This window comes from Sebastes umbrosus, chromosome 14 (genome assembly GCF_015220745.1).
Source record: "Sebastes umbrosus isolate fSebUmb1 chromosome 14, fSebUmb1.pri, whole genome shotgun sequence".
Lineage (NCBI taxonomy): Eukaryota > Metazoa > Chordata > Actinopteri > Perciformes > Sebastidae > Sebastes > Sebastes umbrosus.
In genome coordinates, this window is record NC_051282.1 from 23,298,884 (window position 1) to 23,322,086 (window position 23,203).

The 23,203-nt window shown below is 37.2% G+C and overlaps 2 protein-coding genes and 3 non-coding genes across 7 annotated transcripts in view; 3 read left to right on the top strand and 2 right to left on the bottom strand.

The window, feature by feature from the left end:
- The window catches only part of kcnh6a (potassium voltage-gated channel, subfamily H (eag-related), member 6a), a 36,549-nt gene extending 23,163 nt beyond the window's left edge, over positions 1–13,386 (top strand). Inside the window, exons 10-16 of one of the 3 annotated variants that reach the window (XM_037793371.1) lie at positions 5,742–5,994; positions 6,583–6,776; positions 8,359–8,458; positions 8,557–8,844; positions 10,406–10,589; positions 11,173–11,380; positions 12,009–13,386. In XM_037793371.1, coding sequence (XP_037649299.1) covers positions 5,742–5,994; positions 6,583–6,776; positions 8,359–8,458; positions 8,557–8,844; positions 10,406–10,589; positions 11,173–11,380; positions 12,009–12,290 — 1,509 coding nt within the window. In that variant the 3' untranslated portion in view covers positions 12,291–13,386. Of the gene's footprint in view, positions 1–5,741; positions 5,995–6,582; positions 6,777–8,358; positions 8,459–8,556; positions 8,845–9,396; positions 9,617–10,405; positions 10,590–11,172; positions 11,381–12,008 lie in introns of those variants that run through there. The other 2 variants (XM_037793372.1, XM_037793374.1) reach the window with 2 other exon arrangements.
- trnac-gca lies at positions 5,264–5,335 on the top strand. Its single transcript has one exon. It is a non-coding gene; the product is annotated as a tRNA-Cys (tRNA).
- On the bottom strand, positions 10,637–10,708 carry trnac-gca. The gene has a single exon. It is a non-coding gene; the product is annotated as a tRNA-Cys (tRNA).
- Positions 13,387–14,308: 922 nt separating the features above from the next.
- trnac-gca lies at positions 14,309–14,380 on the top strand. The gene has a single exon. It is a non-coding gene; the product is annotated as a tRNA-Cys (tRNA).
- A 1,006-nt stretch (positions 14,381–15,386) lies between these two features.
- Positions 15,387–22,217, bottom strand: dcaf7 (ddb1 and cul4 associated factor 7). The gene is made up of 7 exons (XM_037793180.1): positions 21,844–22,217; positions 19,783–19,941; positions 18,435–18,546; positions 18,210–18,328; positions 17,917–18,126; positions 17,537–17,654; positions 15,387–16,598 (listed from the first exon to the last, which is right to left on the bottom strand). Exons 1-7 carry the CDS (start codon positions 21,979–21,981, stop codon positions 16,426–16,428), a joined length of 1,029 nt encoding a protein of 342 aa, XP_037649108.1. The 5' UTR covers positions 21,982–22,217; the 3' UTR covers positions 15,387–16,425.
- Positions 22,218–23,203: the final 986 nt, after the last annotated feature.

Sequence of the window (23,203 nt, forward strand, 5' to 3'; positions counted from 1 at the left end):
TACTTGTAGAATATATAGAATATATATATATATATATATATATATATATATATGTATATATATATATATACACAGAAATAAATGAACAAATAAATGTGAAAATAAATGAAAATGCTTATAATTATAATGCTTTATAGTTCCACATTTATTTAGTCTATTATTTATCCCTCTTTATATTTCAATATGTTAAAAAAAAATGTCGGAAGAAAAAAAGTCTGAAAGAAAAAGTCCATAGAAAAAAATGTCCATAGAAAATAAGTCTGAAAAAAAAGTCTGAAAAATGTAAAAAAAAAATGTTAGAAGAAAAGAAGTCTGAAAGATGTCAAAAAAAAGTCCATAGAAAAAAAGTCTGAAAAATGTCAAGAAAAAATGTCGGAAGAAAAAAAGTCTGTAGATGTAAAAAATAAAGTCCATAGAAAGAAAGTCTGAAAAAAAAGTCTGAAAAATGTCAAAAAAAATTTTGGAAGAAAACAAATCTGAAAAATGTCTGACAAAAAAATCTGAAAGATGTCAAAAAAAATGTCTGAAAAAATACAATCTGAAAACATTCTGAAAAAAAAGTCTGAAAAATGTCTGGAAAAAAAAGTCTGAAAGATGTAAAAATGTCGGAAGAAAAAAGGTCTGAAGATGTCAAAAAAAAAGTCCATAGAAAAAAAGTCTGAAAAATGTCAAAAAAAAATGTGGGCAGAAATAAAGTCTGAAAAAATTCTGAAAAAAAGTCTGAAAGATGTCAAAATGTCGGAAGAAAAAAAGTCTGAAGATGTAAAAAAAAATTCTGAAAAATGTCTGGAAAAAAGTCTGAAGAAAAAAAGTCTGAAAGATGTAAAAAAAAATGTCGAAAGAAAAAAGTCTGAAAAATGTCTGACAAAAAAGTCTGAAAGATGTCAAAATGTCGGAAGAAAAAAAGTCTGAAGATGTAAAAAAAAATTCATAGAAAAAAAGTCGGAAATATGTCAAAAATAAATGCTGGAAGAAAAAAAGTCTGAAAGATGTCAAAAAAAAAAGTCCATAGAAAAAAAGTCTGAAAAATGTCAAAAAAAAAAATGACAGAAAAAATAAAGTCTGAAAAAATTCTGGAAAAAAAGTCTGAAAAATGTCTGAAAAAGAAAGTATGAAAAATGTCGAAAGAAAAAAAGTCTGAAAAAAAAGTCTGAAAGATGCCAAAAAAAAATGTCGGCAGAAATAAAGTCTGAAAAAATTCTGAAAAATGTCTGGAAATAAAAGTCTGAAAAATTTTCAAAAAAATTTCCATAGAAAAAAAGTCTGAAAAAAAAGTCTGAAAAAAAAGTCTGAAAAATGTCAAAAATAAATGCTGGAAGAAAAAAAGTCTGAAAGATGTCAAAAAAAAAAAGTCCATAGAAAAAAAGTCTGAAAAAAAGTCTGAAAAATGTCTGACAAAAAAGTCTGAAAGATGTCAAAAAAAATGTCGGAAGAAAAAAAGTCTGAAAGATGTAAAAAAAAAAATGTCGAAAGAAAAAAGGTCTGACAAAAAAAGTCCTTAGAAAAAAAGTCTGAAAAATGTCAAAAAAAAATGACGGAAAAAATAAAGTCTGAAAAATGTCTGAAAAAACAGTCTGAAAAATGTCAAAAAAAAGTCTGAAGAAAAAAGTCTGAAAGATGTCAAAAAAAATGTCAAAAGAAAAAAAGTCTGAAAAAATTCTGAAAAAAAAGTCTGAAAAATGTCTGGAAATAAAAGTCTGAAAAATGTTCAATAAAATTTCCATAGAAAAAAAAGTCTGAAAAATGTCTGACAAAAAAGTCTGAAAGATGTCAAAAAAATGTCGGAAGAAAAAAAGTCTGAAAGATGTAAAAAAAAAAATGTCGAAAGAAAAAAGGTCTGACAAAAAAAGTCCTTAGAAAAAAAGTCTGAAAAATGTCAAAAAAAAATGACGGAAAAAATAAAGTCTGAAAAATGTCTGAAAAAACAGTCTGAAAAATGTCAAAAAAAAGTCTGAAGAAAAAAGTCTGAAAGATGTCAAAAAAAATGTCGAAAGAAAAAAAGTCTGAAAAAATTCTGAAAAAAAAGTCTGAAAAATGTCTGGAAATAAAAGTCTGAAAAATGTTCAATAAAATTTCCATAGAAAAAAAAGTCTGAAAAATGTCTGACAAAAAAGTCTGAAAGATGTCAAAATGTCGGAAGAAAAAAAGTCTGAAGATGTAAAAAAAAATTCATAGAAAAAAAGTCTAGAATATGTCAAAAATAAATGCTGGAAGAAAAAAAGTCTGAAAGATGTCAAAAAAAAAAAAGTCCATAGAAAAAAAGTCTGAAAAATGTCAAAAAAAAAATGACAGAAAAAATAAAGTCTGAAAAAATTCTGGAAAAAAAGTCTGAAAAATGTCTGAAAAAGAAAGTATGAAAAATGTCGAAAGAAAACAAGTCTGAAAAAAAAGTCTGAAAGATGCCAAAAAAAAAATGTCGGCAGAAATAAAGTCTGAAAAAATTCTGAAAAATGTCTGGAAATAAAAGTCTGAAAAATTTTCAAAAAAATTTCCATAGAAAAAAAGTCTGAAAAAAAAGTCTGAAAAAAAAGTCTGAAAAATGTCAAAAATAAATGCTGGAAGAAAAAAAGTCTGAAAGATGTCAAAAAAAAAAAGTCCATAGAAAAAAAGTCTGAAAAAAAGTCTGAAAAATGTCTGACAAAAAAGTCTGAAAGATGTCAAAAAAAATGTCGGAAGAAAAAAAGTCTGAAAGATGTAAAAAAAAAAATGTCGAAAGAAAAAAGGTCTGACAAAAAAAGTCCTTAGAAAAAAAGTCTGAAAAATGTCAAAAAAAAATGACGGAAAAAATAAAGTCTGAAAAATGTCTGAAAAAACAGTCTGAAAAATGTCAAAAAAAAGTCTGAAGAAAAAAGTCTGAAAGATGTCAAAAAAAATGTCAAAAGAAAAAAAGTCTGAAAAAATTCTGAAAAAAAAGTCTGAAAAATGTCTGGAAATAAAAGTCTGAAAAATGTTCAATAAAATTTCCATAGAAAAAAAAGTCTGAAAAATGTCTGACAAAAAAGTCTGAAAGATGTCAAAAAAATGTCGGAAGAAAAAAAGTCTGAAAGATGTAAAAAAAAAAAATGTCGAAAGAAAAAAGGTCTGACAAAAAAAGTCCTTAGAAAAAAAGTCTGAAAAATGTCAAAAAAAAATGACGGAAAAAATAAAGTCTGAAAAATGTCTGAAAAAACAGTCTGAAAAATGTCAAAAAAAAGTCTGAAGAAAAAAGTCTGAAAGATGTCAAAAAAAATGTCGAAAGAAAAAAAGTCTGAAAAAATTCTGAAAAAAAAGTCTGAAAAATGTCTGGAAATAAAAGTCTGAAAAATGTTCAATAAAATTTCCATAGAAAAAAAAGTCTGAAAAATGTCTGACAAAAAAGTCTGAAAGATGTCAAAATGTCGGAAGAAAAAAAGTCTGAAGATGTAAAAAAAAATTCATAGAAAAAAAGTCTAGAATATGTCAAAAATAAATGCTGGAAGAAAAAAAGTCTGAAAGATGTCAAAAAAAAAAAAGTCCATAGAAAAAAAGTCTGAAAAATGTCAAAAAAAAAATGACAGAAAAAATAAAGTCTGAAAAAATTCTGGAAAAAAAGTCTGAAAAATGTCTGAAAAAGAAAGTATGAAAAATGTCGAAAGAAAACAAGTCTGAAAAAAAAGTCTGAAAGATGCCAAAAAAAAATGTCGGCAGAAATAAAGTCTGAAAAAATTCTGAAAAATGTCTGGAAATAAAAGTCTGAAAAATTTTCAAAAAAATTTCCATAGAAAAAAAGTCTGAAAAAAAAGTCTGAAAAATGTCAAAAATAAATGCTTGAAGAAAAAAAGTCTGAAAGATGTCAAAAAAAAAAGTCCATAGAAAAAAAGTCTGAAAAAAAGTCTGAAAAATGTCAAAAAAAAGTCTGAAGAAAAAAGTCTGAAAGATGTCAAAAAAAATGTCGAAAGAAAAAAAGTCTGAAAAAATTCTGAAAAAAAAGTCTGAAAAATGTCTGGAAATAAAAGTCTGAAAAATGTTCAATAAAATTTCCATAGAAAAAAAAGTCTGAAAAATGTCTGACAAAAAAGTCTGAAAGATGTCAAAAAAATGTCGGAAGAAAAAAAGTCTGAAAGATGTAAAAAAAAAAATGTCGAAAGAAAAAAGGTCTGACAAAAAAAGTCCTTAGAAAAAAAGTCTGAAAAATGTCAAAAAAAAATGACGGAAAAAATAAAGTCTGAAAAATGTCTGAAAAAACAGTCTGAAAAATGTCAAAAAAAAGTCTGAAGAAAAAAGTCTGAAAGATGTCAGAAAAAATGTCGAAAGAAAAAAAGTCTGAAAAAATTCTGAAATAAAAGTCTGAAAAATGTTCAATAAAATTTCCATAGAAAAAAAAGTCTGAAAAATGTCTGACAAAAAAGTCTGAAAGATGTCAAAATGTCGGAAGAAAAAAAGTCTGAAAGATGTAAAAAAAAAAAGTCCATAGAAAAAAAGTCTGACAAAAAAGACTGAAAGATGTCAAAAAAAGACAACAGAAAAAAAGTCTCAAAATGGGTTCTATGGGTACCCACGAGTCTCCCCTTTACAGACATGCCCACTTTATGATAATCACATGCAGTTTGGGTCAAGTCATAGTCAAGTCAGCACACTGACACACTGACAGCTGTTGTTGCCTGTTGGGCTGCAGTTTGCCATGTTATGATTTATTTATGCTAAATGCAGTACCTGTGAGGGTTTCTGGACAATATTTGTCATTGTTTTGTGTTGTTAGTTGATTTTCAATAATAAATATATACATATATTTGCATAAAGCAGCATATTTGTCTACTCCCATGTTGAGAAGAGTATTAAATACTTGACAAATCTCCATTTAAGGTAAATTTTGAACAGATAAAAAAATTTGCTATTAATTTGCGATTAATCGTGATTAACTATGGACCATCATGTGATTAATCATGATTACATATTTTAATCTATTGACAGCCCTACCTTTTTTTATATGTCCCACTGTTGTTTGCAGCATTACCTTTGATATTCTGTGTTTGACCCACATTGGTTGTTCGCCTTGTTCTTTGTTGCCACAATGACCCAGTTTTCCCAAATTGAACTTTTATGTAACCTCATACTGAAATTAACAGAAATCCAGGTTTCCAGGAAAGCAGATTTGCTTTCAGACTGATAAATATAATACATATTTTACATCTTCCAACAAAACCTATATCACAGTCAGCTTTTTCCTTCTAGTTGAAACAGATTTTGTGATTCATATGTGCTTCTGTATAGATGAAATAAAACATCACTGGGACAGTGTTCAGTAGGGGGTATAGCTCAGTGGTAGAGCATTTGACTGCAGATCAAGAGGTCCCCAGTTCAAATCTGGGTGCCCCCTTTTCATTTAAACACACATGAGTGTTTCCACTGAGGCGGAAAAACTGCGAGGCTACGTTTTTAGTGGTGATGTGCGTCATATCTCTGCTTGGGCTTGGGCTGCTACCGGCACTGGAGCATGACACAGCCGGAGAGCAGCATTAGCGCCTGCCAATTCAATGTGAGAATAGATAATCACTTGGAGCCACTGTCCTATGTGCCCCGCCTGAATCAATCTGACACAATCTGCTCTCCTTCTCTCTCTCACAGTTTCCTTATTATGCACCTTTCAGATTCATTTTGCATTTTCCATTTTTAGATTACATGGTTGTAAAGCTACAGGACAAACAGATACAGAAAAGAATTATGCAAATACAATGGTGAATTATGTACAGTAGATTCACCCAGTGCCCTCTGTTGCCCTGCAGGTTTTAAAGGGTTTCCCTGAGTGTCTGCAGGCTGACATCTGCCTCCATTTGAACCGCAGCTTGCTGCAGAACTGCAAAGCTTTTCGAGGTGCCAACAAAGGCTGCCTGCGGGCGCTGGCCATGCGATTCAAGACCACCCACGCTCCGCCTGGTGACACTCTGGTCCACAGTGGGGACATTCTCTCCGCCGTCTACTTCATTTCCAGAGGCTCCATAGAGATCCTCAGGGACGACGTGGTGGTGGCCATACTAGGTGAGCTGCAAGAGGTTCTGCGTACTTTGTCCTTTTTTCCAGCCATTATTTTCATCATTTGAATAATCAATAAATCATTTCACGTATATAATGTCAATAATAATGACCAATGCCGATAACAAATAAATTTCAAAATATCGTAATTTTACACTGCAGGAACATTGTACACTGTAACCACGGCATGTTGCTATGTTTTTGTTAAATTACTACAACTAAAACCACAATTCGAATGGATTTTTTCACGTTTTTTCGTCTGTTTCCCACAAAGCCACAACTCACACTGCTCTTTACACCGCACAACACTCGTACACACACTGTGTTGTGTTGCCAGAGGTGTTTGGGCACAGCTCCACTTCCATTCCACAGTGGCATTGATCATCAATAGGCCCAGCACTCAGATCCAGGCTGCATAGGTCACTTCTTTTTCTTTTGTCACTGCTGTGTTTGAGGGGATCTGTCATTTGTTTTGAGCAGCAGTGCTGTTGAGGATCAGTGTCACTCTAATGCTTTGTTTTTCAGTCAAACATCTATTGATGAACTGTCACTCTTTTCCCGTGCTCTTCTTTCCTTTCGCTGTGGTTTCTGTAGGAAAGAACGATATCTTTGGTGAACCCATCAGTCTGTACGGGAGGCCGGGTAAATCCAGCGCTGACGTCAGGGCTTTGACCTACTGCGACCTTCACAAGATCCAGAGAGACGACCTACTGGAGGTGCTGGACATGTACCCCGACTTCGCCGACATGTTCTGGGACAACTTGGAGATCACCTTCAACCTGAGAGATGTGAGTGCCACCAGAGGGCGATGTTGCGCATAGAAACATCATCCTAATAGTGATCGCAGGCCTTTTGAATAATCTGTGCTTTTGTTTTGGCCTCAAGGCGTAAGAAAACCTGTTTTAACCTGTTTGATCACTTCACGACTTAATGAAAGAAGATTAAATAGGTGCACCTTTGGAGTTTCGGCTTGCAATCTTTTTTTTTATCCTCTTTTACTGGCATATCTCCCCCATTTATAGCACTTAACTGCCTCTATACACAGCATGCTCAGTAAAACATGGCTCTATAGCACCAAAAGGGGTCAGAAACTCCACAGGCCACCTTAAAGGGATAGTTTGGGTGTTTTGAAGTAGGGTTGTATGAGGTACTTATCCATAGTCAGTGTATTACCTTCAGTAGATGGCGGTCGACACGCCCCCAGTTTGGAGAAACAGACAGGAGTTACCACACAGAAGCAAAGTATGCTGCTGTGGAAAGGGCTGGCAGCAAAATGTATTTTAGCCACCTAAAGGAAAGGTCCACCTAAAAAAATCAATATCAATTAAAGTGTACGCTATATTTAGAGTATTTTCACAGCTTTACCTTGCTGTCAGACAGTCCTTTTCCGACGGGGAACTGAAGCTGTTGTATACATCTATGCTCTCACCAAAGCCACCAGACTCCATTTAAAAAAATAGTAATTTTACCTCGCAAAACACAGGAGGTGCTGGTAAACCGCTGCCTTGATTGGTTAGTTCGTTTGTGCTATTGTGTGACTCTGATGAATCCAAACTAACCAAAATCACACAGTAACTCAAACAAACTGACCGATCGAGGCAGCGGTTGACCAGCAACTCCTGTGTTCTGCGAGGTAAAATTACTGTTTTTTTCAATGCATAGTTAACGTCTTCAGTCCCCGTCGGAAACATAGACTGTATAGCTGTTTCATGGCAAGGTAAACCGCCGAAAATATTCTAAATATAGTGTACACATAAACTGATGTTGATTTTTTTTGGTGAGCCTTTGTTTTAGGTGTTTAAAATACGTTTTGCTGCCGGCCCCATCCACAGCAGTACATTACTTTGTTTCCATGCAGTAGCTCCTGTCTGTTTCTCAAAAATTGGGGGCGTGCCGACCGTCATCTGCTGTAGGTAATACACTGTGGATAAATACCTCATACAACCCCACTTCAAAACACCAAAACTATCCCTTTAAAGTAGTGAAATCAAAAAGATATCATCACTTGGTCATACCTGCTTAGACTGTCTCCTCTCAGTTTTATGTTGTATCTGTGTCCTTATATTCTAAGAAATATTCCATCCTAAATAAATTAGAAAATGAATATTTGTTATGCACAAGCCACATCTGGGCCTATTGTTTGTACGCTGGTGTATTTTTCTTTTTATTGTGGATCCCGGACTGCTTCAATGTAGATTTTGATATCTTTCTTGACTCACCACCTTCATAGAAAGGGCACAGGTCCCAAAGTTGCGATAAACATCATAGATTTATTATACATAATGATGTAAGACAGTTCAAGAATGTATATATCCTTTAAGTATGAGATCCGGTGTGTATTTTTGAATTACTGAAGCTGATATGTATCAGGCAGATAGAATACACCAGCCAACCCCGGGCAGGGACTCTGAATGTGGCTACCGCCGGACGAGGCATCGGAGAAGCTCCCTGCGTCGTCGAAACCGACCAGGTGAGTGAGAGACAACACACTTCCATATGTTCCTGTTGTATCTAATCTCCATATTATTATTATCTCATCCTGACTGTCCTGTGACAATATCTGTACAGACGGCATGGACCGCGAAGACTCTTACCCCGATCAGTCCTGTCCAATGGCGAACCACCACCAGGGCACGCTGGCAGGATCCCATTGGGACGACCTCTGCAGCAGCGCCAGCATCTGTTCGCAGTCTAGTGATGAGGAGATGAAGCCCATGGGACACAGCAAGGGGGAGCTGTACCCCGCCGGAGGTGATACCAGAGATTACCCCCCAGCGGTGGTCAACCTCCTGCCTCACAGTGGACCTTCAGCTGGGATGGGACCGCCTGTAGACCTCGGAGGACCGCCATACTCAGGTAAAGACTACCTACAATCCCTTCATCAGTCATGTCTGGGTGGTCTCCAATAGGCCCGTTAGAGCCTTGAAACATTTTACAGGTGTTACAGGCCATAGTTTTTACAGCACACTTTTCTTACATGTCTTTCTCTACTTTTAGGGCAACGTCAGACACCACCATGTTTCTCCAGACGTGTTAGGGACGCCAAATATTTATTGAAAATCTAGGCTCCTCTTTTTGAATGCAGTGATAACATTTAAATCCCATTTGATGATAGAGAGGAGTAAAATTAGGAAGGAGCCCTCACAAATTGAATCTCCTTCCTTTACCTCTTTGAGTCATAGTGAGGTGGTGTAGGGTCTGGTTTGTGATGAGTCGGGTTTTAGTTTTTTAGTCATCAAACTTTGGTGCCTAGACAAGTTCAGAGTACCTAAATTCATGTCCAGAGTATGTAGTAGTAAGTTTAAGTCAATGTTTTAAACTGAAAGTGTCATGATATCACCTGACAGTCCAGATTTCCCAGTGTTTCCTCTGTTTACCCGCCCTTTTGTTCTTCCCCTGTGTGTCTAGTCTGTCTGTGTGTAGGGGGGTGTGGTCTCCCTCCTCCTCCTCCTCCTCCTTCTCCTGGGCGGTTGCTGCTGGCACCTGACATTAATCATCATATTAAGACACACACCTGCAGTATATCAACTCCGGTCTTCCTGCCAGACGTCGCCACATCTGAACCCAGTTCTTAACAGAAAGTCAAATAAAAAACACACAGAAAATTTAACCAAAATAGAAAATGTTTTAAAAGAGTTTGTATTGTTTTGTAAAGTTTACCAAAGATAAATCATTTGTGTACTTTTACATGTGAAATTTTGAAGTGGCTGTAACTATAAAAACTTACAGTTTGTGTTACAAAATACTTGTTACACAGATACAAACGTGTCTATGCCCCTTTAAAGTTCCAACCATACCAATACTAGTAAAAATAGAACTGAAACTAAAAGCAAAAGTAAAGTAAAAGTGAAAGTAACATCAACGGCAAAAAAAACAAATTAAATTAACAAAAACAATACAAATAACTTAAATGATGTCGGCACTAACACTTTTTTTTTGTTTTGGCCCGCAACCAACCCCCCTCTTCGAAGGACAACATTTACTTTAAGAAAAAAATATAATACAAATATTGGTTATCATAACTGTAGTCATAAGTAAAACAGTATTACTTAAAAAAAGAAAGAAGGAAAAAGAAGAAAGAAGGGGTGAATAAGCTTGTCTTCTTCCTTGACGACATATAAACAAACGGGCAACAGAAAAGAATTCAAGAGTAGACAAGGACACATGTATGTAAGCAGACAAAGAACAACATACGAAAACAAAGAGGGCATTAAACTAGTAAAACTAAAGCTAAATTGGAATAAAAATGGAAATTTCTATGAAAATAAACACTAATAAAAGATCCTAGACTAGAGGAAACACTGACTGGTTCTCCTACAGCCAATCTTTCACACATATTGCATCATTTTTTTGAATAACAGAAAGTAAAGTGTTTCAGAAATGAAAGGAGGACTCTTCTTCTTCTTCTTGTGCACAGCAGCAGCCCCCATCAGCATGTCAGGCCTGTATGGCTACTGGCCAGACCGCCGAGCCAGCCAGTTCTCGGACAGCCAGAGACGACAGTCCTCCGTCAGGGCCAGTTTCCACCCTCCTCCCTGTGCTGAGGATCGGCCCAGTGAGCTGGAGTCCAGACTGGAGCTGCTGCAGTCCCAGTTGAACCGGTGAGTTGGTTTCATGTGGGTGTATTTATTTAAGAGTGAAAATAAAGAGGGGGCACCCGGATTTGAACCGGGGACCTCTTGATCTGCAGTCAAATGCTCTACCACTGAGCTATACCCCCTGTTATAAATCATGTAATTGGGTGTTGCCTTATTATCATTCAACAGCTGATGTTTACCTCCACGTCATACTCCTGCAAGCTCCTCCCTTCCTCTCATGCTGTATTTGCATATCAGTTCCCAGCTGGTTGTGTGCATGCTGGTAATGTGAGTTTCATATGTATGAGAGGTGGAGGGAAAGACAAGTAAAGATTAGAGTTAAGGGTCAAAGGTGAGACAGGAAAATGTAGAAACATCCTCTGTTAAGTCAGCCATGTGTGTGCTTCATTTTATACATGTGCGTATGAGGGAGAGAGAGATACTGTAGAGAGAGCGAGAGAGAAACCTAGTGGACATTTTTGTAAAAGCAGACAAGAGGACTCTATGAAAAAAAAATCCATCCACCATCAAAACAACATCAGTAGAACTTTAAGTTGTGTGTTTTTCTGCTCATGAAGATCCTGATGTGTTTCTCTCCCCTGCCCAGACTGGAGACCCGTATGACCGCAGACATCAATGTGATCCTGCAGCTCCTTCAGAGGCAGATGGCCCCGGTGCCTCCGGCCTACAGCGCCGTGTCGCCCAGCACTCACCCGCCTCACCCCACCACCCTGTACAGCACGGGAGCACCCACGATCCACACCGTCCCTCCAATCCAGCCTGTACAGATCGACAACACTGCCTCACTCCTACAGGTGTTGTGTTCACTTTACATACGTACAGTTATCACAAGTTTGCTGCTCGTTCATTTTTGGATTCCTCATGGGAGTAATTCCACTGACGCCAAGTAATTTTAACCTTTTGCAAAGCTGTCAACTCTTAAATTTGTAAATTAAAGGAACAGTTTGACATTATTGGGGATACTCAAAGGTAACAAAATCTACCTACCAGCACTTCAAAGCCCAGATATGTCAGAAAACCAAACGCCGTTGTGCCTGGGTTCATAACATCACCTAGTGGCGAGCTTTATTCACATACAGTGTCATTACACTGACTGTATCTAGCAAGCCACACGTCGCCACTGCGATATGAACCCAAAAGAAGCAGATTGTGCTGTGATTTAATTGCAATAAACAGATCAAAAGAATGCCGAAATAACTACATAATGATGCTGATTTGTAAAAAGTATGAAATCATGCTTTGTCGGGTCTGTCTGCAAGACGACAATCAAACAACTTTTAAATTGCTTGTTTTCTGAATGGAGTTTTGCAAATTTGCGTCTATTCGCCTCTTTGCATTGACTTTGTATGTAATCACGCCGCACGAAAAGTTTGCTTCGCTCTTGCTGTGAACATCAGGCTTAATCCTTCTCTCTCTTTCCAGAGTCCAGACTCGGACTTCAACCACAAATCCAAGGACTCCCTGTCCAGCGGAATCCATCTCACTGCGGCCTCTGATGACACGGCATCCATGTCGCCGGAGGCCGAACCACACCACCTGCCCTCCGTGGACCTCACCCCTCCTAAATTTCCATTGGTCCTAGAGCTCCCTGGACTTCTATGTGTCGGCCAGCGCTTCCCCTCCCTCCCCGAGCACCTGGAGACCTCCACAGAGATGCAGGAGATCCAGAGGCATGTCTCTGACCCGGTCTTGCCAGGCAGCTAGAACACCAGCCAAAAGCCTGGTCCTTTGGACGGGACAGCCATACGTTCCCCGATCCTTCTCCTCCCTTCATACCTCCTCTGTCCTGTTCAGATGCTGCTGTAGGGCGTGGGACGCCACTGAGGGTTCGGAGTGCCTCCTGTTTCTTACGCACAGACTCTACGGTGCTCCAGCGTCCCTTCACACCCAACAGGTCCTGTGCAATGAAGAGATTATTCCCGCCCAGCAGGGTGGGCATATTGTGAAACATGAGTTGACAGTAAACAAACATATACATGCATCATGCAGTTGCTGGATCCCCAGACCAGCGTTTCCCTGAAGAGAAATGTCAAGGACTACTAATGTGTTTCACACGAAGAATTATCTGCATTCACTTTGTATAAGAATTGCACATTTAGACTTAGAAAAATGTAATCATTTATTTGGAGTTGAATTTATTTTCCTAATATTAGAGATGTACGTCTAGTAAATGTAATAAACTATGAGTGTTATAAGTTAGAGACTCACTTTTGTTTTCGGTTTATGTTGAAAAATATCAAAAGGCATACGGTAGCTGTCTGGCACACTGTGAAGGATGGAGGCTTCAACGTATTTTCATCTCATATTATTCATGTTCTGACATTTAGACATGAATCCACAGACTTGTTAGGCGTGACATTTGATCATGAGAAGGTATTACAACTTACACAACCAAGCAGGACTTCATGGTTTCTTGTACATTTACACATAGCTTTGTTTTGCTTTGTTTCCCTATTTCTGTGTCTGTATATCTGCTCTGTTCAACTCAAACACGTGTCAACTATTTTTCACAATGTACCTGATGTGTTTGTCTGAAAGTGCCAACATTAGAGGACTCGTTCTCTAGACTGTGATACTTAAAACAGGTGAAGGGAAAAACTGCAGAAGGTTTTTTTTACGTCAAGCGGAGTGGACGGTAACTGTTGCCTCAAGGCGTCCTCTGTTGAGATGATTTCACAGTTCCAACCACAAAGTGAATGTAATGACCTTTTAAACATTTATAATTCTGTATAATGTTTCTTGAAGCACAAATTCCTGTTATTTCTCTTTTTTTTTTTTTTTTAGATTAAAGACACCGCAGTTACACTGGGAGTCCGTAACGCTTTTTGATTTTTCAGATTACTCACCACATAACATACAAACATTCAGCACTATGTGACTCTGAAAGTGTACACTGCAACTATGAGATTGATTCAACTGATGGATTTTTCTTAGATGACATAGAAATGTATTTAACGATGGATATGCAGAGTTATGAATGACTTCTATACGGTGGTGGAAAGTAACTTAAAGGTACAGTGTGTAGGATTTGGCAGCATCTAGTGGTGTGGTTGCAGATTGCAACAAACTGAGTACCCCTCCTCTCTTTCGAAGAGAACGCCGTTCTCCTCACTCAGAGGCCATCCTTACCATAATAACACTACTTAGGAGCAATGGAAGTCAGATGGCGGCTGGCGGTACCACGGTTTTGAACTCTGTGGCTCACATTACCGCAGTTTCACAAGCGTGTTGGAGAACTACGGTGGCCTTCAGGTAATGTACAAACATGAAAGGAGTGGTTTTGAGAAAAATGAAAGTTTTCTTCAAGGTAACACTGGGTGAGTAGTTGATATACAAATGATCATTTTGTGGGTGAAGTATTCCTTTAAAGGTGCAGTGTGTAGGATCTGGTGCCATCAATTTCTGCCAATAGATCCCCCTAAATGTTACACACCGTTCCTTTAAGTAAAGTGATCAGTTGAATGTGATCCCCCAGCAGAAACTAGGAGATGAAATTAAAGGACACACATGCATGACCTGTCAAACCTGGGAAATAAAACCTAAACGTTTAGCATTTGCTCAAATTTGGTTTAAGAAGTGAGAAATTAATTTGCCGTCCTGTCTATCTACACACATACATGCACTCATACACACACATTCACACCACTCAAGTACTTGCTATGTAAACACAGCAGGAGAGAGGATCTGTGGAAAATCAATACCTGTGGCTTATTCATTTGTGAGGGGGTATAGCTCAGTGGTAGAGCATTTGACTGCAGATCAAGAGGTCCCCGGTTCAAATCCGAGTGCCCCCTCTTTAAATACATTCTTTGATCTTAGACTGTGCAATAACAACAGTGCTGACAATGCCAAATAGATAGTGGCTGAAAGGGAGCCCGCACGCTCTCGTGACATTGTTAAAGTTAGGCATTGATCTCGTATGGTTAAGGTCAGGCATTAACCTAGGATAGTTAGTTAGGCATTGGTGTTGAATAGTTTAGGTTAGGACACATTGTCGGACAGCGAGTCTGGCGAGAGTGTTTGCAGATCTCAGATCAGATTTTGCAGTTTGCGGGCTCCCTTCTAGACACGACCTGCCTAATAAGTATGGAGGACAAAAATTGACTCATTCGATCATTAAATAAATGTATAAATAAATATAGAAAAAAATAAATACAGAAATATACAAATGTATAAATAAATAGAAACTGGAATAAATAAAAAAATAAATATATAATAAATGGTGAAATAAATACAGAAATGAATAAATGCATAAAAGAATAAATTAATTGTTAAAATAAATACTGATATGAAAGCTGATAATCCAACAGGACATAAATAAATATTTAAAATTTATTTAACATTACATTATTTTACATTTTTGTCCAATTACATTTATTTATTAATGTATGTATTTTTGTGTCTGTATGTTAGTTAGGTAGGAGGTCCTAACCTCAGTCTAAAGCAGGATTCGTCAATTAGGCGAGCCCGACAGAAGCAAACAATTCCTGGTAAATTTTCCCTGTACATTCCATATTTATTTTAACATGAACTTATTCATTTATTTATGCATTTATTTCCATATTTATTTGAACATTAATTTATTAATTTCCATATTTATTTGAACATTAATTAATTAATTTATTTTAACATTAATGTATTTATTTACATATTTTTTTATTTTATTTATTTTTGTATTAATTTATTTATTTACGGTTGTATTTATGTATACATGTATTTATTGATACTTATGTCAGTTTTATAAAGACTGACATTATCGGTAAACCAATTGCAACTTCACAAAACGAAGCAACACGTCAACAAGTTTGTTCCTAGGACACGGAGGAATACAATTTATTAGAGCAAATTCAATAATAAACTTTATGAAAAAGCTACAACATGAACACTTGTCTTACCAACATCTTGCGTTGATATATTTATATGTATGTACATTTTTGCCTTGTATTGGCATGCTACAAGGACATGACCCTTTAATTATTGAAAACAACAAAAAAGAGAGGCAGACTCAGTCAGAAAGTTGTTTCACGCTCCTCCCGTTTCACAACTCACTCTATAAACACAAAGAGAAAAGCAGCTTTCAAAGCACAATCCTCTACAAACAAAGAAGAAGAGAAAAAGTCGGGAGTTCAAAAAGGCTGAACGACATTGCTCTGGTAGGTTCTGAGTGCTGCTGTACATGGCTGCCTCACAGCGTCGCCAGCCAAACTAAAACACACCATGCGATGACAGAAGCCACTGTAGGTACGATACGAATCCCTCTCAGGTTAGTTTATAATTTATAAAAGTTGCACAGGTCACAAGTTTGAGCCTCAAGTCTGAGATTCTGGACATACACCCATTTGAAAAAAATGTACAGGGGTAGACAAGACCATAATATACGGATATTTCAATCACCAATAATATGGTAAGAGTCCACAAGAAGGCTACAGCACTAACCTGGAGAGGTCATCTTCTGCCACCTACAGTAGTTCGTATCAACGTTTACAACTCAAACAGATGAAACGCACAAACATCTAAACCCTTCAAGATAATCTCACAGCTGGCTGAAATCACACCAACAAGTATAAAAATCCGATTGTCATAGACAACCAGTCAGAGTTTATCTGAACACTACCTTGTGAGCAAAATAAATAAGAGCTTAAACACGTTTAATAGAACAATAGGAGTAAATGACATGGAACAAACTGTAAACCAGGTTATTGTGGGGTAGGTGTGCGATACTCCAAACACGTTCAGAAAGTTCACTCGTGACTTTGTCTTGAACGCAGCGGGACGAGGACTAAAAATCAAGTCCAAATCTGAAACAAGAAAAGAGCTTCCTCTTCTTCGTCGGGTGGCTTTAGACACGCAGGATCTCCAGGCAGTTGTTGTAGCAGATGGCGATCCAGTCCGGCTGCGTGGACGCCCACTGCACGTTGTTGATCTCCCCTTCAGCAGTGTAGGCCAGGATGGGATCCTCAATGGCCCGGGGCATCTGCTGGATGTCCCAGATTAGAGCCTGGTGGTCGTCGGCTGAGGAAGTAAGACACGAAAGAGAGGGCATTAGAGGCAGGGAAATGCAGCTGATTACAGATAAAGTTAAGCCTAAAGGTCCCTTTACTGTACCAGTTTGGTCTGTTTCAGATGAAAGCAGTGTTAATTGTGGAAGCTATTTTAGATTTAGTCTTTGTCTTAAAACGAAAGTTTCTTAGGTTTAATCACATTTTAGTCATTTTTATACTTCATAGTTTTAGTCGACGACAACTCAAAACATTTTAGTACAGTCAATTTTTTCTCTCTTAATCTTAAAATTATATTGAACATTTGTCATTTTAGTCAAACTTATTTCACATAAAATTGTATCTTATCTGATGAAAAACACAGGTTGAGTGATTAAGAATGTGGCTTTGCAGTTAGTTTGAGCTCATTAATGATGGGCGGTTCAGTCGCACCCACCGGTCCATTATGAGAGCAAATCCACCCACCCAACATGCAAAAATATGCGTTACTCAGCCACCCAAACCTGACCTGACCCGCAAACCACCAACTTTATGCATTATAGTAGCACAATGGTCAGGACTGAGGTGTGAGACAAGAAGGACAGAGACGGACTGAGCTTCGCTGCCGCAACACGTTGTGCGTTTAAGACAGAGAGAGTGAGTGACAGAGAGCGGAAGAGAAGGTGACAACAATACAGAGAGAGATTTTGGTTAAGTTTTTATGTTTCTTAACTAAATTTTCTTTTTCGGCCAACAAAACTTACTGTTGTTAACCCACAACATTCCCACACTCTTCTCCTCTGATGAGTTTTTTTTTGATAATTAGAAATACCAGTGCAGTAACCAAAGTTGTTTCAATGTGTTGTTCATTTTCAAAACAGGAGCGGCACAGATGATCGATGGAGTTTATGACGTGTCTCTGCTAACATCCGTGTTTTCCTTCTATATCCCACAATCCATAGGTGCCTTTACCTGCAGTGCAGATGTGACACGACGAGTGAGGAGCCCAGGCGATGCCGTTGACACAAGCGCGATGGTTGTTCAGCCGAGCCACCGGAGTGCAGGGCACACGTACGTCCAGGATGACCACCTATCAAACAGAAATATTAATGCAGTTACTTGATTCTCATTAATTTATTTTCATTAGTATTATGTATAAAATGTGAAACAGTGGTAAAGAGTCCATTAACTTCAATATTTCATGTTTTGTTCTGCTTATGGAACTGGAAAGGTTCCTTATCAGTCAAAAATAACAATCCAAATTAATGAAATGGCTTCTTTGGCTTACCAATGTTTCCATTTAATTACAGAAAAGGTGGACAGAAACATGGCTACTGATACAGTAAACTGACCTCCATGCCGTCCATGGCCATTGTAGCTAAGTAGTTGGGGTCCTGCTTGTTCCAGCAGAGGCGGAGCAGCGGATGGTGCTGGGGGTCTTCGTAGATGATGGTGCTGTGCTCAAGGTGCCGGAGGTCAAACATGCGGACGGATCCATCGGCCCCCACAGAGGCAAACATATCTCTACCACCTCCTGCACGGCTGAACGCGATGTCATACACCTGCACATAAAGACATTGATCTAAATATTCTTTTAGGCTGTGTACAGGTAGGGCTTCATTTTACAGCACACACACACACACACCTCTTTGTCATGAGCAATCAGCTGGGTCTTCACGTGCCCAGACACCAGGTTCACCCGTCCTAACACCTGACCGGTCTCCAACCCCCAGATAGTGCAGGTGGTGTCGATGCTGGAAGTACCTGCAGAATGAGCCAACGTGTTAAACTATACAAATGAAAGAGCAACATAAGTCCAACTGATAGCCTGATAGGTACTCCTATTTTACCGTATTAGAGGATTTCTTACCCAGCAGATTGGGATCAACTTCATTCCAGTCGAAGGATGTGAGAGGAGCACAGAAGTCTGAGTTCTTGTTGTTATTCAGCAAACATTCCAGACGTGTTTCTGTGTCGCTGACCTGTGTGATAAATGCAAAAGTAGACTTATATTATAGTGTACTATATTCAAGTCAATGGGACCATTTTACAGCTGCCACAAGAAACCTATGTTACCCCAACAGCACTGACTAGTTTGTGTTTATACTACAGTTGAGAGTGATTGATTTTTGACAGATACAGATGTCTTTTTGAAGTGCAGTCACAGACTACTGTAGTTCACATGGACAGGCAGTAGTCTATTTTATTATTATCAACAAATGTCATGAAAAGGCAAAAGCAACAATGTGTTAGTCTGTCTCTCAATATTTTCTTCCCTACCCTGTTGGTGGTACTCAGCCACAAGGCCACTGAGAAGACAGGTTACAAATATATAGATTTATCTTTTTGAAACGCTTAGAATCAGAAATACTTTATTGATCCATGGAGAGGGGACAGTTACTCTTATATAAACATAAATAAATGTAAGAAAATAGAAATAAAGGAGTATGTAACATGTAAATGATGTACATAATGCTACAATATAAACACACTCTATATAGAGAAACATAAGCAAATAATAAAAATGAGAATATAACAAATATTTGCATTAAGACATGCAATATATAACCACAGTGCAAATAAGTAAATATAAAATGCTGAAGTGGGATGTTTAAATATAAATGCCAGAATGGTAAACATATTAGCAATTTTATTTATATAAATTTATGATTAGTAATTTCCTAGAACAAGTGGGTACCTTAGCTTTTAGCAAACGCTTCTAAACGAGAATAAATAGAGCATTTGTTGGGAACTATTTCCAGGTGTGGGTTAATACATATTTGGTGCTCTAGTAAGCAGCAGGATGGTGTGTGTGTGGGATTGACTGGAAATAAACTACAGCACCTGTGTTCATGTAATGAAGGAATGTGTCACACAGTACAACAGTGTGGCTCACTGATGTGTTTTTTTAATAGTATTTGGACAACAATTGAGCTCTATTTCATGTATATTTTGGATTTGTGGATTTAGAATATCTGTTTTTTGATATTTTATAATTGCACTCTTTCTTACTTTGTACTGCAACAGCTTCACAACAATTTCCCTTATCTTATTTATGGCACAGATGAATGAGACATCAGGTTTTGGCTGCACAAGCAGTACTTGTTAGTAGGACCAACTCATTGCTGGTTTTTAACTTTTCAGAACATTTGAATAACATAAAAACAATAGATATATCACCAGACTTATCCTGTAAAGATCAATCATTCTTAACTTACCCTCCAAATGCGCAGGTAGTCCCCACTGGTGGCCAGCAGGTCCGGGTAAACCCCCTTGGTGTCTGGGATCCACATGATCTTGGTGGTGGGGTAAGGGTGGTCAAATGTGTTCCTGCAGACAAACTCTGAACTCTCCTCTTCCAGACCCACCAGCTGAACCTGAACCAGGAGCAAACACACACACAGTACCTGTTATTATATACTATTATTCATAGACTAAGCTACTGGAGTTATCCTGCACTATACTCATTTTTAACAGTCTCTTCTGCACTATATTCACTCTTTTAATAGTCCTGTATCACAGCTGTTACCCTGCACTATATTCACTTTTAACAGTTTTCTTCATCTCCTTGTATTTTTATATCTGGTATATTTTTTTGTACTTTGCACTACTAACTTTATTACTGCATTTTTACTAACATGTTTTGCACTATGGAACTGTGATGCTGGAAACTTGAATTTCCCTCAGGATCAATAAGGTTACTAACTATCTATCCATCCACCTACCTACCTACCTACCTACCTATCCATCTATCTACCTACCTACCTATCTATCTACCTACCTATCCATCTATCTACCTACCTATCCATCTATCTACCTACCTACCTACCTACCTACCTACCTATCTATCTATCTACCTACCTATCCATCTATCTACCCACCTATCCATCTATCTACCTATCTATCTACCTACCTACCTACCTACCTACCTATCCATCTATCTACCTACCTATCCATCTATCTACCTACCCATCTACCTATCTATCTATCTACCTACCTACCTACCTATCCATCTATCTACCTACCTATCCATCTATCTACCTACCTACCTACCTATCTATCTACCTACCTATCCATTTATCTACCTACCTATCCATCTATCTACCTACCTACCTATCTATCTATCTACCTACCTATCCATCTATCTACCTATCTATCTACCTACCTATCCATCTATCTACCTATCTATCTACCTACCTATCCATCTATCTACCTATCTACCTATCTATCTACCTACCTATCCATCTATCTACCTATCTACCTATCTATCTACCTACCTATCCATCTATCTACCTATCTACCTATCTATCTACCTACCTATCCATCTATCTACCTATCTATCTACCTATCCATCTATCTACCTATCTATCTACCTACCTATCCATCTATCTACCTATCCATCTATCTACCTACCTATCTATCTACCTATCTATCTACCTACCTATCCATCTATCTACCTATCCATCTATCTACCTACCTATCTATCTACCTATCCATCTACCTACCTATCCATCTATCTACCTATCCATCTACCTACCTATCCATCTATCTACCTATCTATCTACCTATCCATCTATCTACCTATCTACCTATCTATCTACCTACCTATCCATCTATCTACCTACCTATCTATCTACCTATCCATCTACCTACCTATCCATCTATCTACCTACCTATCCATCTACCTATCCATCTATCTATCCATCTACCTACCTATCTACCTATCTATCTACCTACCTATCCATCTATCTACCTACCTATCTATCTACCTATCCATCTACCTACCTATCCATCTATCTACCTACCTATCCATCTACCTATCCATCTATCTATCCATCTACCTATCTATCTACCTATCCATCTACCTACCTATCCATCTATCTACCTACCTATCCATCTACCTATCCATCTATCTATCCATCTACCTACCTATCTACCTACCTATCTATCTACCTATCCATCTACCTATCCATCTATCTACCTATCTATCTACCCATCTATCTATCTATCTCAAACTAAAGTACTGTTTACAAGGCAACCAGGGTTAGATTAGCACTAACTCTATGTGGTGATATTACTATTGCATGCAGAAACACATGCATGCAGAATATAAACACCTGAACTCTTGGTACTTTAGTGTTATTAAGAGAATAACAACAACAACACAGACATTGTTATGCTCTTGGAGCTGCGCAGGACAGCTAGCATTAGCATTAGCTGGCTACCGTTGATCTGATGAATGAACCACACTCACACTAACACTAACTAACTAAACACACCTTGTTGTTGTATTCCTCCACAAAGCTGCCCAGAGCCAGCCGGAAGCGTTTGTCTGGCCGGACGCTCCAGTTCATCGCGTACACCGTCCATGGAGCCTCGTATTTGTAGATCTCTTTTCTTTTCCCGTGGAGCGACATCCTCCTCTCCTCCGCACAGACCTGCAGCTGCTGCTGTTGTTAGCTAACTAAAGCCAAATAAAGTAGTCGTGGAAGCCAACAAGGACGCGTTACCTTCACCTGCAGTAACTAATGTCAGCAGGTGTGGTGGTAGTGATCATTTAATCACATAAATCTTGTTTTGGAGAAAGATTTCTCACCACTTTACTTAACAAAAGAGCAGCATTGCTCGTAGCGACACTAACAGCGCTGTCAAGTCCCAACACTTCCGGTACTTGTTTTCAAAATAAAAAGCAGATTATTATTACTTTTTTTTAGTTTGTTTATTTGCTTGTGTGTTTGTCAGCAGGATAATGTGAAAAATGGGTTTCGTGAAACTTTGTGGAAGTGTGTACTATGGTTTACAGTTTACGATCATTTATTTGATGGATATCCTCTGTTCAGTTGTGATTGCTTCAACGTGGCTACTTTATTTTGAAATTTTTTTTTTAACGGAAGTTTGTATTGTTGCATTTCCTGGTTGTGACCACTAGATGGACTACGACACCTTCATCTCCAACTCCAGAGAAGCAACTCCCTGTCCCCCAAACTTTTTAATATCTGTAAAGAATAATAACAAGTCAGTGAATATTGTAACATTACACCATAATGAAGAAAATACTTCTGTAATGATGCACAAGGTCACACTTCCCACCCCTTTCCTGTATTGAATGCACAAAGATTCTTATAATATAATATGATATAATATAATATAATATAATTTTTAAAAGTACATACATAGATAACTAAATAAATGAGGAGATGAATACTGAAATAAATCAATTTTTTAATTTAAATTAATTTAATTTAATTTAATTTATTTCAGTATTCATCTCCTCATTTATTTAGTTCTCTATGTATGTACATGAAGATAATAAATAAATAAATTTGCCTTAAAAAATAGCACTAAGTAAATGCATTTGTATTTTGCCAAACAAATATACTTTTTTGGCAAAATATAAACGCATTTTTTTTTGTGTTATTTTTTACGTACATTTATTTATTTATTATCTTCCATTGGCCCACATAAAATAGGATCAATATTCATTTTAGCAGACAACATAGCTAAAAAATTTTTTTGTAATGTGATGTAATGTAATGTATTTTTGTAATCCTACATTGTTACAATAGTACATACAAAGAGAACTAAATAAATAAGGAGATAAATACTGAAATAAATATATTTTTTAATTTAATTTAATTT